Raw genomic sequence first — 16,830 nt, forward strand, 5'->3', positions numbered from 1 at the left:
CACATATATATATGTATACGTAACACAGAGCCATTCACGCCCGTAGCGTCACCAAAAAAAAAAATAAATCTGCTGCACAGTGCTCTAAGCAGGGTCAGCTAAAGACAGCTGCTATCCATGGAAACTTGAAAATACAGAGTGAGAGTAGAGCTTTGAAATTTCTTTGAAGCAGGTAGAACTGTATCAATGTTCTCAAAGGGGAAAACACCTCTGCAGAGTTCAATGAAATAAGAAAATGGTTTTTTCAAAGTCGGACAGCAACAGATCCAAGTTCAGTATCATAGACTGTGTGCATGAAATTTGCACACTTTCATTTTTAAACAAAAACCCTTGCATAGCTAATATTTACAAATAAATCTGCACACGCAAGAACATGGCAGACTCACAGGGTAAGCTGCAAAACCAGAAAAGCATTAAATTCTTCTGCCTAGCAGTAGCTCAAATACTGTTCAGGTACAAAAGCTGCATTTATTCCTTTAGCAGTACTTCACACTTGATACAAGAATCTTCAAAACCTTCCTGAAAATTAGTATAAGTGCCTTGAGCTCCAAGCAAGTCCACATCTTGACAGAACACATACACATGATCTGATCCTACAGTAGTATGAGTTCACTGACATGAGCTGCTGCATCCCCCAGTACTCCACTAGTGCATTCCTTGAGAAAATGCTGTGCATCCACCTTACCCTTAGAAATATCAGTACTGGAAAAAAGGCAGGTTTATTGCTCTTAAAAGACAGTAAATAGAAAGGCTTGAATCCTATAAAACAAAGCAACCCAAATGTATAGATTGGAACAACAACAAAAAAAAAAGCTGAACACCTTTCAATGTATTGAATTGATCTGAATCCCCCCTCCTTTTTTTTTTTTTGGAGGTCAAATCTTGTTCCTATTAAACACAGAAGACTGGCAGATTATTTCATGAGAGTGTACAGGATTGTATATTTACATGCTTGGCTGTTCCTTTCTCTGCTCTGCACTTCAGCTGTAGAATGGAAAGGTCATCACAGCAAAATACAGCTTTGGAGTGAAGTCCAATTATACTCAGCTTTGCAATTTGATCCCATAACCAACCAGTGCTTCCTGGACTAGACTTGGAACTGAGCTGAAAAGAAGCACAAGACTAACGGTTACCAAATTGGCCAGGGGAGTGATGAGTTTTTACTGTATCTAATAGTATAGTACAGAACAAAGGGCATTTAATTGTTTTTAAAATGCTTTGTCTTACAAAGCAAGCATAAACTTTTGAGTAAGGGAGGGATGCTGAGAACCTGACAGGGGAAAGCGAGATGCAACGTGCCTGATCTGAAGAGTTCACGTAAGACTGCCTTGTGCCGAACATGCCTAGAAGAACAGTTCAAAGGTATATCAAGCAGCTCACTGAACACATCCTTGGTTTTTCTTTTATATAGAGTACAGCTCCTAGTCTTAAGCCTCTCAACACAATTTCAATCCACATAACAGTAGCACCCTGCACATAATTAGCAGTCCTTATTCCAATTAGTTTGAGCAAGCACTGCTCTTTTTGGCCTCCCAAAACTGAATGAGTTTCGGGGTTGTGGGACAGGGCAAATTCAGCATCCGTTTCTATGTAAGACCTGGTAATCAACATTTAATGTCAGCCAGGGTCATCAAAATATAGTTTTATTTACATTTTCATATTCAAATTCAATACAAATCATGAAATATTTACAAAATTTTAATTGTACGATAGATAAGAAAATGCATTGCTTTTCCCCTCCAGATTCAATAGTACTTTATTGTGGGCTTTAAGACAAAGTTCTGCTAACATCAGAAACAAGCCATACATACAGAGATTAAAAAAAATAATAAAGTGCATCTGTAAGATGTCCTTAATTACCTTCACTGGGCAAGGCCCTACACTTACTACTGAGGTACCCAGTGTTCCTCCTTGACCCCAGTTCAACTCCCCACAGATGGCAGACAACTTCTCCAATCATCTGTTACATTTCCAGGACGTCAGCTCTCCCTGCAGCTTTAGCACACAGGCAAAACAATGCACAGCAACAGTCCAGCATTTTTCAGAGGCTGGATCATTTTCTGAACAAAACACAGCAGATCCTTTGGGAAGAATCTCTCTTTCCATCTTTAGTTCAATCTTCCTGAAGTCATCCCAGACTCTCAAAGCCAGGACTCTGGCATATTGCTGGTGCTAGAGATGGTTATAACTCCAGAAATCATGGAGGATCTTTCTAACTGTCTAATATTAACAGGTTTGAAAAGTTCCTGCAATTGTTCCCTTTACAGTATTGTGCAAGTCAGATTTGGCCTGTCAGCTTGAAGCTCTCTTTTTTCCCTTTAGGAATGTGTGGTTGGCGGGCTGGAGTTGAGAGGTAGAGAATCAATCTGTTTACTAGAGAACCAAAGACACTGGGCAAAATCCAGTTCGACAGGCATTAGTTTGTACTTTCTCCTATCAAATTAGTGCACTGAAATATTAAATACAGTGTTGCTTTAAACTGAACTGTGTCTGTTAAAGAAGTATTAGACCAGATCAAAATCAATTTGTTTACAATGAAAATCCACTTGAATTAAAACAACAAAAAACCCAAGTCAAAACAATTCCCAGTAGAGACAGCTACAACAAAGAATCTTCTCCTTATTTAAATGACTCTGAACATTGAAGAGAGACTCTAAACACTGAAGAGAAGCTTTGCTGAAGATGGAACTTTTGTTTTAGTGTTAAAATCTGATGTTTTTCTTTAAGACAGCTTTATCTGAAGAGTGCTAAAACTAAATTCCACATGGGAGATGCAGTTTTAAGAATGGCAAACCATACAATTATGATTTGAACAAGTCTATTTGATCTCAGCATTGCCAAGGCAATATTTTTCTGCTACAGTCTTGCAAGGTTTGGTATTCATGTGACGGCAGTAGGCAGCTCCTTGCAGAAGGCTTACATCATGTTGATGGGCTTGTTCTTAGGACCTGACTTCACAAACTTGTGTTTCATCTGCCTCAAAACTTGGGTTGTCAACGTGTGGAAGGACATTCACAGCTGAGGGCTGGGATTCATTGTTTACAAGATGCATGTTGTCATCTGTCCAGAACAAAACCAAGAAAAGACAAGTTAAGAAGTGTCACAGGCAAGCTTTATTACCTTAAAGCAAACCACACTTGCTTTATTTCCACAAGCCCACTGCAGCGGTCTTTTCCCAGCACTTTTCCTGCAGAGTGGGAAATCCAAGGCCGTGCTCCAACTACCACTCTTCTGCTGCCCCTCGTTAGTTTGTGAGACCATTCTTGACACTACTTGTCATTTCTAAAGGTATCTACTCAGCTCTGAAGTTCACTTCTCACTCGTGCTGAGTAAGCCTAGGTTGTGTGCTCAAGTGGCAGAAGGCCATGTGAGGCTATGAAATCCAACTATAAGGAGATTGGCAATTCTCATATAACTTTAGGGCTGCTGAAGACAGGCATCAGGAGCAACTTCTAGAGACTAGGTTCAGGATAAACTGTGGGACCCAGGCTGATTCAGAGGGGAAGGCCTTCTCCCTACAGACTAACCTTGTTAGGCTGATGTTAGTGTGTGTCCTTGCCACTCAAAGTGAGAATACACAAGGGCCTGAGCCCTGTAACTAATCCAGCATCACTTTGGTTGCTTATAGGGATGCCATTTCCACTTCTGATGTTCAGCTTATAGGAAGTGCCCTCTGCTCTACTGGGGTGCCTAAACAGGGCACTCACGAACACACTCACAAACACAATCACTTGCTAGAGCAACATGTTCCACACGTGGCACGCAGCAAATCCCACACTTTCCTATCAGCTAGGTTTCCCACAGGAAATCTAAGCAGACACAGCCAGAGCATCCCTTTTGCCTCTGAACACTTCCCCACTTACTCCTCTTTGCAAGGCCATTCCACAATCCAGGGGATAGTTACTTTCATTTTTTTACCTGGAACCTTTCCATTTTTAAGATCAGCAGGAACACTGAGAGTGTGTGGGCAAAGTTGAGCACTAAAAAGACACTTTCAATGTCTTGTTCAAAAAGATAAGGTATTTGGAAAAGCTGATAGTCTTTTCCAATTAAAATTCTCTGAAAGTGTTCAAGGATGACTCAGCCTTGGCAAAATCTGAAATTCAATTAAGTATTTGTCATCTCCATTTTGCATCATCTAAGCTAGAGCAGGACTTACTCCCCAGAAGTTTTCTGTAAGTAATTAACTACTTAAAGCAGACAGATCTGGTGGCAAAGCAACACTTGCTCATCTAAATGAAATCTCCAAAGAGACAACAAGATGAGGGACATCTTCAGAAAAATCTCTTTGGCCTTTAAGTAGTAAGCCTCTAATTTTCAACTATTCTTTTCATAGACTTCAGTTTTTAATTCACATTTAGGCTGTGTTTCATTTGAAGACAAAGACCAAGTGTCAGAGCCAAGTACTAAAACAAAAGGGAAGATTAAGATGACCCTGAAAAACAAGGTATTCAAGCACTCTGATATGTTAAGGCAAACCCCCCTAATTCACAGTATAAGCAATGAAGTGCAATGCAATCTAGCAAGACAGATGAAACAGTAGACACACTTTCTGATGGTGCATGTTCCTCCAGAATAGATTCATCCGCTCCTTGTACAGAAGCATATCCAGATGATGCTGTTTCACTATGATTATCCTCTTCATTAACTGTAGAGACATTTGATGTCCCACTGGATACTGTGGCTCGCACAGACTCGGCCCCTTCTTCTACATCCACCTTTGTGAAAAAAGAGAAACCAGTTAAGTTACAACTTTGTGGGAGGTTGCAGGCATTGGTCTCCTGGAAACATGCAAGGACTGGAGCCTAGTGAACTTTTACCGAGAAAAAAAATAATTAAAAGTGAAAAAAAAAGCTCTGCTATTAACCTCCAGCATCATAGGTGAAAACCAGTTACTGAGTGGGAAGTTGAGATGCAGCTTCCGCATTCTTCAGCCAGCTCTTCCCTTTTACTGCCCAGTACCAGGCAAATAGATTCTTCCTTCCACTCAGTGCAGATCTCCCTCCCCCAGGCAAACTCTGGCATACATTTTAGCTGGTCCAGGCAGTGTCAGGCATTGGCAACAGCAACTTCCCCTGCCACTTGCCACAATGAGCAGTTGCAGAACACATCAGAAATTCCTTAGGTATCCTAGGAAGTCATAGCTCCAGGAAAGCCATACATGCTAACACATTCACTTTAAGGACTCCAGGTACTTAGTAACTGAATAGAAGCTGGTTTCAGGGACAGTACGAGTTGTCAAAGTCTGCCTAAAGCTTTGAGAAACACCCTTAGCTGCAAGTGCAAGAGCTAAGAGCAATTCTTCAGTCATTCATTACAATCAATTTTGGTTGACATTCTGCCCGAGGCCTTAGATGATACCAACTCGAACCAGGTCAGCTGCAGGCTTTGCTGAAGGGGACATGGCAATTAGTCCTGTAGCATCTCACCACTGACATGGCAGTACCTGTGCTTATCACCTATGCTCTAGAGCATGAACTAGCTCAATATGTCGTTACTACACTAGCGTTAACACTGATAATGGCATCTGCCACTAAGAAAGACTACTGGCTTACCTCAACACCCAAAACTTTGAGTATGTCACATTTGCACATCGGGCATGTCCTATGTTCCAGAAGCCAGGGGTCAATACAGTTCTTGTGGAAGAGATGGCTGGTGGAAGAAAGTAACCAACAGTTAGGTTTCACACCAGGAAAACTGTTCATGTGGCAGCTATGAAGAACCACTCAAACACTGAGTATTCATTCTAGAATGGATTACCTTATTTTGCCACAAGTTTCAGTTGAAAGTTATGGATAGTTGATCTCTCAACCTGTAGCTGGTTTATGCTTATTAGTATCTTTAAACAACTTGCTAGAATTCAGCGTTATCATAATCTTTGCTACATCAGTCTTAAGCTTTTTTTTTTAAATCTGTGTACAATACATTTCCAGCTGATAATTTAACTAATACAAATATTGACATCTCAGGCTTAGCTTTAAGGTTAACTTCTGTCATGCAGATGCAGATGACTAAATAGCACTTGTTTCTATTAAAACTACAGAGAAAAGTAATCTCACAGTTATGCCCTCAAGATAAACTATACTCCCACACATTTACTTTGTCTATGCAGTCACTGTGTATTCCAAGTGGATATTTGGCAGGCTGTGTACTCAAGAAAGTAAATATAGTTCAGCCATTACATATGCAAATGTGTGCTTCTATGAAGACACTCAATTCCACAATAGGTCTGAATTAGGCCACAGATTTAGGAGGATGACTTGAAATCCTGTAATCTGCCTGTTCCCTCAACCTGAATAGAAATAGCAAGGCAGACAGGCACTGCTCTATATTAATCAGAACTCCATTATGAGACAAGTGCAGAGATCACCACATCCAGTGCTCAGTATCCTACACCCCAGCAGGATACCAGGATTCTCCAATTCAGCCCACGTAACCAGCATCTCCATCCAGCTGCACCAACATAATGTCTAGAGTACAACCTGAAACTTCCTTGATGCGTGACTATTTTAAGTGCTTGGACTTAATACTGGTCTTGTGTACCTCTGCTACTATAAATGCCTTCAGTTTGACTATCTGGACAAGAATGCTTTCTGCAAATTCACACACCCCAGATACTTAGATACCACTGATGGGACTCACAGGAGAATTCGATTGCTTGTTTCTTTCATATAGTTAAATGCTTTCAACAAGTAGGGTCTCAGTGTTGAGGTCAACCACCAACATCAACTACGTTCTTGCAGTAAATATCGGTTTAACACTCATGTGAGAGAGAATTTAATATGGTTGATACTGGTAGAGATCACCACTGGTGAAGATTATCAAGTAAATGCAGTGATCTTGAGCTACGCCTCTTAGAGCTACATTTGGGCCAAAGAGGAATGAAACATCACAAATTTATGTAAAAGCAGTCTCAGAGAAAGCATAATGCAGCAAATTTGTGTATAAAGAATACATTCAAAAGAAGTTACTCCTGTCTTAACCCAATAAGTCATTGCTTTGTTTGCAAGCTCATATCATGATTAGCAGGGTTTATAGGGAAATAATGAGAAGTCAGGTCTCCTATCAGCCACAAGCATCTAGAGCCTGTCTAAACACTTCCGTACTCATAGGACTTACTTCATTACTAAACAGTTACTAAAAAACATTACTAAACTACCCACGAGCATAAACCTGACAAGACAACTGAATAATCATTAATACATATGCCTGAAAGCTTATTCTGATTTGGTTTTTTCTAAACTATTAAGCATTAGATCAAGGAAGTTTGTTGATAACACCTTAACAGGCTAACTTCTTGATATCAAAACAGCTTAGAAGTCTTACTGCTTGGGAGCAGAGAAAGCTTTTGCAAAACTAACCTGGTGCAAAGGTAACCCCAGCTCAGATTTGATAGTGTTTGACAAATAACACTGCTCAGCACACAACAGCAGCTACAGATTTTTCCATTCTTCAGAATTTCGTTTTTCCTACGTCAAAATTTTTCCAAGTGCTTTTTTGTAACCCTCCAAGGGTTACAAAACCTCTTCCTATATGAAATTTGTGCAGTTCACATGGCAGCCCTCTGATGTTAGAAGCTTTGCCAGAGCAGTCCCATTCAGCAGGCACAGGGGGGGAGGTCCCACAGAACAAGTTTCCTTAAGCCCTGAAAAGGCTTCATTGCTCATTTTAGGAGCAATCAAATTGAAGTCTTAGTGCTACCATACCAGGCTTCCACAATAGCACAGCAATGAGATACAACAGTAGAGAATTCTATAAAAATAAACTGCTATACCTCTATTTTGGTCTCTATTTCAGATGATGCATACAAGAATAGAAATGCTTTCTTTTAAACTACAAAAGTTAGCATGGTTTAACAAGTTTAGCAGGAGCACGACCCTCTTAGTAACCAGTAAACTAAGTGACAAGAAATGGGTATAGTTTTGCCAGTTATCTGCATTTTAGAGGTAACATTCTTATACACCAGCAAAGGAAGAAATCTTTAAAAAGCCCTGGCATCCCCTGGAGAGGCACTGTGGTCTGCCAAGTTATGCTTGTCAATCCACTTACTGGGGAAGTTATGAACACAGGCCATTGGGGCACACTACAAGTGTGTATTTACACAGCTCCTGTTGTTCAAAACACTGTTTGACAGAGATTCAAGAATTCTTGCTGTGCAACAGCTTGATTAAAGTTTGATCAGCTTTGTTAACAATAGCAGAAGGAACAATCAGTAAGAGGCATGCTTCCAGATTTTGGATTAAGGAGCAGTTTGGAAGACAACTTACTTGCAAGTCAGAATACGCACTACTTCGTTCGGCTTGTACTGCTCGATGCACACAACACAGCTGTCTCCGTCAGGACCAGTTTCCTAAAGCGGTGAAATAAATTTACAGCGTTAACAGACTTTGAAAGCTTCCTTTGAACTACAGTCAGATTTACTGCAGACAAAGGGGTCTAGCTAAAGTAATCTAAGACAGCTCCCGTACATAATCTTATATAAACACATTGTGTGGATTACTCCTAGTCAAGCTGACACTTTAACAGAAGCACTGAAAGTTTAATCTCATGGTTTAGAAGTCCAGCTGCAAACCATCATTGGATTATTTGAGGCACTACTGTGGAGATTTAGAAACTGTTACCTCCAGTTTTAGCCAGGGAAGCTGATTAGATATACTAGTTTACCTTTAAGCATCCATGCCAGCAATTTAGGAACTCTCACCTCATCAAGACTACAAGCAAGCAGCTAAAAAAAAATCTGATTTACAAGAGTGTGCAAATTGGAAAGTCTTGCACCCCAGAAAATGACCTGGTCTGAAAGAGGAACCATCTCTGCAGCAGACAGTTATGGGTTCAGAGAAACTTCGGCATCCTGCTCCAGTACTAAGGACCGCTCTCTGGGTTCCTTGCAAAGGGTGTGCCATAACACTCGGGAAATTATAGGATCAGTCATACCTTGTCCCCTTGCTTCAGTGTGCGCAGCTGTAACTGTTCAATGGCCTTCTTAGCCCTGGCCTTTAGTTGTCGCTGTAACAGAAAGCGGGTTAAACAATCATTTTTCTCTTAAGTGGTGGTTACTAATACTTACCAAGGTCCCTACTGCAAGCAGGCACCAGTTTTATAACCCAGCTGTTATCAAAACAAGCCAAGTAAGCATGACCATGCTATTTACAGACAACACGAAACAGAGTTGCAGGACATACTGATGTGGTTATTGACTCGGGATGACACACCAACAAGGCATTTGCATATGCTTTGTTTTTACCTAACCTTTTCACAAAGCACAGGAATGTCAAGGGTTTCTTCTTTGAGAAGATGTAAGATAATACCTTGATCAGATTAGACCTAGCCTGCAGAACAGAAGCCTTCAAATTGACTCAGTACAGAAGACCAAACATTGAGTCTGACAATCAATAGTTTTAACTACTCACTTTATGACAGCTTCCTGCCACAAACTCACATCCTGCTGAAAGGTGAGATTCTTTACCAATCAGCTCAGCCTCCACCAACCCACCCTGAACTAGTCCTCTGGCACAACTACTTTACAGAGCATGCAAACAGCTCAGGAGCCTCCTAGCACCCACCGCTCCTGTCAAGTGGAAGAATGCAGTTTTATCTCAACATTGGTTCAAAGTAACACACAAAGGAAAAAAAAAATTAAAAAAAAAGGGCTCAGAGCTATTTCTCCCCCTCCCCATGACACAAGGTGTGAAACAAATCAAATGACCAGTCCCAGGTGGCTTACAAGGCAGCTTTAATGAAAGCAGAGGAGGAAGCATTCCTCTTCATGCACTAATTTGCTTGCTGCTGTCAGGATACCAGGGCAGAGATGAGCAGGCAGCAGAAGCCCAGCTTGCCTGGCAACTGTTGCTGTCCAGCTGTCACTGCAAAGCATGTAATTAGCACAGGAGCCAATGTCTCTGTTTAAAGGTCACGGGTCAGTGCTGTTCCACCAACACCAAGAATATGACTGTCCCCTCCCTCCCCAGTGCACTGGCCTCAGGACATGGCAGCGTATCAGGCAGCTCTGGCAGTGCCATCCCAACACGGCACTTATCTTAGGGACAGACTAGACTCAAGTTTTGCAGCTAATCAAAAATCCTCTTCCCAATTCAGCTGCTCTGTGCAGGAAGCCCACACTGTAAGCTTTCCAGCATTACTTCCCCTTATGCATTTTAGTTCAGTTACAAGAATCTTTCCTGGGATGAAGGCGCAGTGCTGGTGGTACAAGTACAGAAGGAGCGAGTGGGTGGAGGGCTGCTGCTGACACCTAACAAACTCAGTGAGAATTAGTAATTCAAGTCTGCATAAGAATCCCCGTGCTGAAGCAGTCAATGGCAAACAAGTTGATTTATATGGTCTGCTGGGACCCTGTCAAACAGTTTTGGTGCAAAATGACCTATTTGTATATTGGCATTGTTTTGGGGTCCTAAGATATAGCATCAATGTGCATGCTTTTAGGAGTTTAATAGTTGATAGCTATTAACAACTATCAAGGAAGAGATACACACAATGCAGAGGTGAAGGATGCAAACAAGTTTTCAGGTATATTTTTTAGGAACAGGAACTAGTCAAGTTTTCTTTGAAGCTTCTTCTGCTGAAGACATCAATATGTTTCTGTATGTCACTTAAGGTTAACTTTAGAATGATGTTTCCCTTGTCAGTGTTTCAGACTGAAGCCAAAGAGAAGCAGCCACATATTCACCTCAGTAAACACTGAGGCCCCCAGAAGTTTCAGCAGCAAATGTGGTAACATCTACAGAGCAGGAATGCAGCAATGTTAGTATCTCTCATATGCAGCCAGAACTATCTGTCACTACTACTTGTTACTAAGTGAAAACTAAACTCTCTAGGAATGTACTCCCTCATACAGTATCTAATCTACACATCTAATGTCAGGCCAAGCATATTAGACAGGACCCAACTGGCTGTATCGTTAATAATTTACTGAAACAATATTTTAACTTTTGCCTGGGCACAAGTTTAATTGCTCTTCATGAAATGCACCAATGGCAAAGTCACCTTTAACATTGATTTTGGTAAGTACAGCAGAACACCCCTCCAGGGGGATGGAGAAAGGTTGCAACAGGAAGCTTTTTATTGAATAGCCTACCAGGAGATCCAGGATACTCAAGGTTGGAATGTCAAAGCATTTTGTGAAGCCAAGTTTTTCAAGCAAACATTAAATGTTCATGACATTAAAAGTCTAAAAGCCCCAACCCAGCAACTCTAGAAAAAACAGCTAAGTTGAGGCAGGGGGGAAAAAAAAAAAAATCAAGATATTACAAAACAGGTCAGGTCCTGGCTCTGGCATGTTGAAGTAGAGAGGTACCTAACTGGGAAAGTTAGATTTGCTGTTGCTTAGTCTTCAGTCTTCCCTAGTCCAATGCTGCAGATTTTCTCTCCAGCCCTTTCTGCATAAGGCACCCTGTGAGCATGGTCATGGCAATGCAGACCAGCAAGCTCTAAGGAGGTCAGGAACTCCTGCTTTTCTCCTGTGAGCTAAGGAAGTTCTTTCCCACAGGTAGCTACTCCATGAAAACAGTTCTGAATTGTGGAAAGTTGAGCAACTCACCTCCTCCAAAGCCATTAAGTAGGTCATTTCTCAGCTGCAGCATCTAATCTTTATGAAATCAATGGAAGTGAAGACTTAAGCTTAGAAACCAGGCCACAGATAACATCACTGGCCATTTTGCATTATTAAGAAAGGTTTATATATAGAGGAACTGAATTTGCTAGTAGTCTGCTGACTAGAAAGGTACCAAGCCACCTACCACACTTGCCTTGTTTTTCCACCTTATTGCAACATGAGGTCTGTGAGCAAGAAGATATCGCAGAGATGGGGACTTGAATTTCAAGCCCAGAAGAAAATATGCATTCAGATAAGAACTAGCAGGTTATAAACAGTTTAGCTAGCTGGCTCATGAGGAAAAAGCTACTCTATTTTAACTCAGGACAGATGTGCTACTAAACTTACATTTTTGCTTGGACCTCAAGACAACATGACTGGCTGTTCTCAATAGCCACTCAACTTTAATTAAATAAACCCTTTGCAGTTTTACATTACTGACTTGTATGCAATTCCTGCTGAATCTGAGTGAGAGACAGCTGCTGCCTTCAAGAAAAGTCTGCAGAGGAGAACATGTTTAAAACCTGGGTTATATGTGATCAAACCATCCAGAAAAAGTGCCTTCACCGGAAGAAGCTAGTCATACCAAGTCTTGGTATACCAAGAAGTACAGAAACTGTATTAGCAAACGACAAAGTTTAAAGGAACTCAACAGCCTGACTGTCTATAAAACAAAAGATTGCTTCAGAAAGCACTGAAGTCTGAAGATTTTTCTCAAGCCAAAAGAAAGGGAGAAACATATTGCCAATATGGTAACACCTGGAAGCCATCCAATTCAAGCAGGGGTTCCTACTAGTCCCATGCATGAATGAAACACGCATCTAGCCAGGCTCTTGTTTTCAAGAAGCCTTTGCAGAAGAGACCAAGCATCTAGAAAATGGTCTCCCCTGTTTCTGTTCTACGCATTATAGTAAGCAAGTGGGACTCAAGCTTCATTACCCTTTTCAGTCCAGGGCAAGAGCTCTCCTGGGGCTGTGGCTCAGTTCACAAGAACAAGCCAAATATTCAGGAACCTGAACATACAAGAGACAAGCTGCAGAGCATCATTATCACATATCACCATTAGCTCATCATAGCACTCTGTAGAGCAATTCAAAAGTGTTCGTTTTGGTTCAAGTGGTAGACTGACACTTTAAAAGACTCCTCACACAATAGCAATATAATCTCACAGGGAAGGTCAAAAAAGCAGACAGATACTTTGAACAGTAGTAACACTGGGTAAAGGGATGCATTCAGAACAGCAGTTCACTTCCGAAAGAGGGAAAATTTGTAATACTTATCAACACATTTGACTGTTTCCTAAAGACACCTCCCAAATGAATGTATAACCCTTCGATATCTGTGCAATAAAGGAGACAAAACACACACCTTTACCCCACCAAACAACAGACTGAAGTCCAGGCAATCCAAGTTTCCAAAGGGCTGAATGATGGCAGGAAAGCTCCCCACGTAGCATGCAAGCTGGTAAGTTGTTTGACTAATACAAGCTGATAAGTTGTTTGACTAATAATTAAATACTTCATGGAGCCAAAGCAGTTAGAAGTCTCAGACTTCGGATATACACTGAAAATCCAATCAGCTGGCTAACAGGGGACACTGTAGCATCACCTTTCAGTAGTTCACCTTCACCAACAAGAACTTTCTTGTTATTCTTTGCTTATCTAACCATTGTGAGGTCAGTTTTTAGATGCCATGGTATAAAAAACAATTGAAAACAATTCTGGATTGTCTTGAGTTTCACGTTTACAAAACAGTACATTTTCACTCCCTGATAGCAGAGCAGCTTTCTTCTATTCTTACACTTTATAAAGCACTTTTTAAGGCTCCTTAATTTCAGTTCCGCTGAAATCATGTGGAACTGACATATCATTTATCAATGTTATTTTTTCAATCTACAGTAAACTCCTCAGGCACACAGAGCCCAAGATAGAAATAGTTTGTGAAGGTGCTAGCCAAGCAGACTGGATTTTCCCAGTACCATCTACCACTGAGGCATTAATAACATTTGTAGCCTGTTGAAAGCCCAATAGCTCCGAGTAGAGCTGGACTTCCACAACTGCTCTGTTAAATACCTTCAAAGGAAGAAAAATTTTCATGTGAATTGATAAACAGTGTCTTTTGCAGACCAGCTTCTAGGGCGCCCAGTTCTTCCTGCCCGGGTTTGTGTAGCATTGAACAGAGTTCTTATACTAGGGTAGATGGCAGGGAATGAAAAAGGGAATTCATCAGCAGGAGACAGTGTGCATCTCTGTCCACAGATGTCAGCAAGAAGACAGCATCAAGTTAGAGCTCCGTGCCATCCCTCATGAAAGGTTCTACAGAGACAACTCCATATGACATCCAGGAGTGGCAATGCTACATCTCACAGGCAGGTGACAACTTCCAATACCACTCTTTCAACTATTCCCTTATTGTATCCTTATTTCCTTATTGCTTCCTCACACCACTTCCAGGTGTGGCATAACATCAGAACACACAAACGGCCTCAAACAAAGCACCTAGAGGAGGCCTAGTCCAGAAGTTGAGGCAGACACAGCTTAGACGAGGCACAAATAGTTTCAGATCACTGTTAGATCTCTAGTCTCAGTAAGGATATAGCCAGCTGACCATCATCCACAAGATTACACTTAAACAACAGGATTTCAGAACACAAATTGGACTGTGTTCTGGACTGGAGTTAGGTTCTGTGATTACTAGAGAGAACCCAGCATTCAACTCTGGCCAATATTTCAACCCAACATTCAACTCTGGGGAATATTGCTGTCATTCACCCTGGCTAGTCTCTCTGCCTGCCAAGAACAATGGTTCTGCATGTTAGCATTTTAAAGAAGCCAGTCCTAAAGTGTTACAGAAGCCTGAAACTGGCCTGAATTTCAACACCTGTGTCCAACTTCCAGCTTCATCATCTTATTTCAGAAAGATCTTGCTCAAGGGGCCTGAAATCCAGGACAGCAGAGAAGCTCAGTAGGGCAGGTCTTCTGCAATGGCAGAGAAGTCTGTCACTTCTTTAACTATCTAACCACTGATCCAGAGATAATTCACATACTCTGAGCCCAGCTGGAGTGAGATGTTTGTGCTATTGCTGTCTGTAGGAGAGGACTCTAACAACTCTTCTTTCAGAGTTCAGGTAGCTCCTGCAAGAAGCACTGCAAATACCAATGGTCTCCTTCGCAACACAGCTGTAAGGGCAAGGGTGAAGTAAGTACTCACATCTGAGCCACCCATATCCTGTTCCTGCTGCTGCCCATCACCTTTGACAGATGTCATGCCAGGACTTTATTCTCACTTCTAAGGCTTTTGCTTAAGCCCTAAAGTAGCAGGTATAAGGTGGGTCTGATCAGACTGAAGACAAAGCTTAAGCGGTAGTCCTATCAGCTGATCAGATTATTGCACAGAAGAGAGTTACTTGGAAACTTAACTCATTAGCAACTCCCTGCCAGGGGTTTAAAAAGAACACAATTTAACAGTGCTTTTTTTCAAATCCTAATTGAGGCTGTCACTGCAATTCTCAGAAAGCTTTCAGTCAGAAAGCAGCTTTCAACAAGCAGCAGTTTCCCAACTTGTGGTCTACAGAAAGGCGGCCAAAGTCATGCACCATTTTGCAGACACATTTGCAGTCGTGTCTCACATTACAGCTAGCACATAGGCAGTGCTACGTGGGAAGTGTGAGGGTCAGCTAAAAGCAGTTTAGCTCTCTCACCGCCTCCAATACATCAGCATTACGGCTGCACTGCAGTTCAGGGAGTAAAATTTGTAGGAGAAAGTTAGCTAAACACGATCAGTTGCTTTCTCCGGACAGTTTACTTTTTGCTGTTTCTTCAGAAAGTTTTAAGCTGTTTAAAGATATATCTCTTAGCATTTTAAAGATCACACTCCTTCCTGTGGAATTAACAAATTCAGTAATTTTGGTGCTCAACCAGTATTTTGCCCTCAAGAACCACAGCATGGAGGCTCAGAGGTATTTAAAAAAAAAAGCAATGGCACAAACTCACCTGATTCCTGGACTGGGCCCTTGCGATCCTGAGTCTCCGAGCAGAATAAAAAATAAAGTAGCCCATGGTTGCTGCTGTGACAATGAAAAACGACACCGAGATGAAGAAGATGGAGTACTGATTCATCCAAGGACCATGCTTTTTCCCCACTTCAATAACCATAGTCACTTTCATGCCACTCTCAATCCGGTGTAAGATCTCCATGCCTTTCAGGTTGCCAATCATAATTGCAACGATGCTTTCAGCACCTGCAAAGGAGAAGGGGAATCCATGCTCAGTTCCCAGGTGTTGTGTAAAAGTCATTGTCATAGATGTTCCAGTTCAAGTGCTAAAGAACAGACTGGAAAGTTTCTGACTAGCATTTGCAGATTCAACACAAGCTGATGGAATAAGTGTCATCTCCATGTGCTTGTTCAGCTGACAGGTATGTCTGATTACCTATGAGCTGCATAAGTGAACCATATTTAGAATTCATTCCTCTCCGTAGCATTCCTCACTCCCATATAGGACATGCACTAGCATTATTTTAGACTCAACACTTTGGTGATTTCCATTTTAACATGCCTTTGAACAATATGAAGTTAAAAATAAAACCGATACAAAGTGAGGTCACTAGGGATTGCGGTACCTCCAGGAGCTCAGGGATGCCAGGTACGCAGCTGGTGGCTTAGGGACCCTTCCTGTAATGGATCTGACTCCCTCCCTGCTCCGCTGCTACTTCTTAACACCTCTCTTCTAAATTTGACAGTACTGTTGAGTACTTCCCCAGACACTGAGCAAAGCCATAGGTCAGCCTTTGCTTCTGTACTTTCAGAAGCAATTGAGAAATGTTTGAGTTAAATTTGGTTGTGAACTATAAATGTTGTTGTGGGTTTCTAGTGCAAATTCAGAGGGAAGCAAATATTGAGGTGTACTCAGCTTTTAAACAGTGGCAGATGGCAAACTCCATCCAGATTTTAACAACAGATTTCATTTACTCAGTTGAACATCATGACAAGCCATCAGAGGAAACAAGGGTTTTATGGTAGGAAGAAATTTCAAGCAATTCTGGTCACCAAGCACAGACCAGGACAAAAGCTGCTTTCATTTCGGTGACAAGCAAGTGCTTGAGGACACTTGATACTATTTGCAGGAACTTCGGGCAGTCCCAATATAACAGAGAGGCTCTTAAGAAAAAAAAGGGGAGACAGGAGACAAGTAAATTGTCACTGGCCTCTCTCTAAACTAAAT

The 16,830-nt window shown here is 41.4% G+C and overlaps 1 protein-coding gene across 2 annotated transcripts in view; it reads right to left on the reverse strand.

Annotated features, from left to right (window-relative positions):
• Nucleotides 1-1,708: 1,708 nt before the first annotated feature.
• RNF128 (ring finger protein 128) overlaps nucleotides 1,709-16,830 on the reverse strand; it is a 38,928-nt gene continuing 23,806 nt past the window's right edge. For both annotated transcript variants that reach the window (XM_072876541.1, XM_072876540.1), the window contains exons 2-7: nucleotides 15,601-15,848; nucleotides 8,935-9,006; nucleotides 8,268-8,350; nucleotides 5,556-5,652; nucleotides 4,550-4,718; nucleotides 1,709-3,060 (exon numbers count right to left, since the gene is read on the reverse strand). In XM_072876541.1, the coding sequence (XP_072732642.1) occupies nucleotides 2,942-3,060; nucleotides 4,550-4,718; nucleotides 5,556-5,652; nucleotides 8,268-8,350; nucleotides 8,935-9,006; nucleotides 15,601-15,848 (788 nt within the window). In that variant the 3' untranslated portion in view covers nucleotides 1,709-2,941. The remainder of the gene's footprint in view (nucleotides 3,061-4,549; nucleotides 4,719-5,555; nucleotides 5,653-8,267; nucleotides 8,351-8,934; nucleotides 9,007-15,600; nucleotides 15,849-16,830) is intronic.

This window comes from Ciconia boyciana, chromosome 12, assembly GCF_034638445.1.
Source record: "Ciconia boyciana chromosome 12, ASM3463844v1, whole genome shotgun sequence".
Classification (NCBI taxonomy): domain Eukaryota; kingdom Metazoa; phylum Chordata; class Aves; order Ciconiiformes; family Ciconiidae; genus Ciconia; species Ciconia boyciana.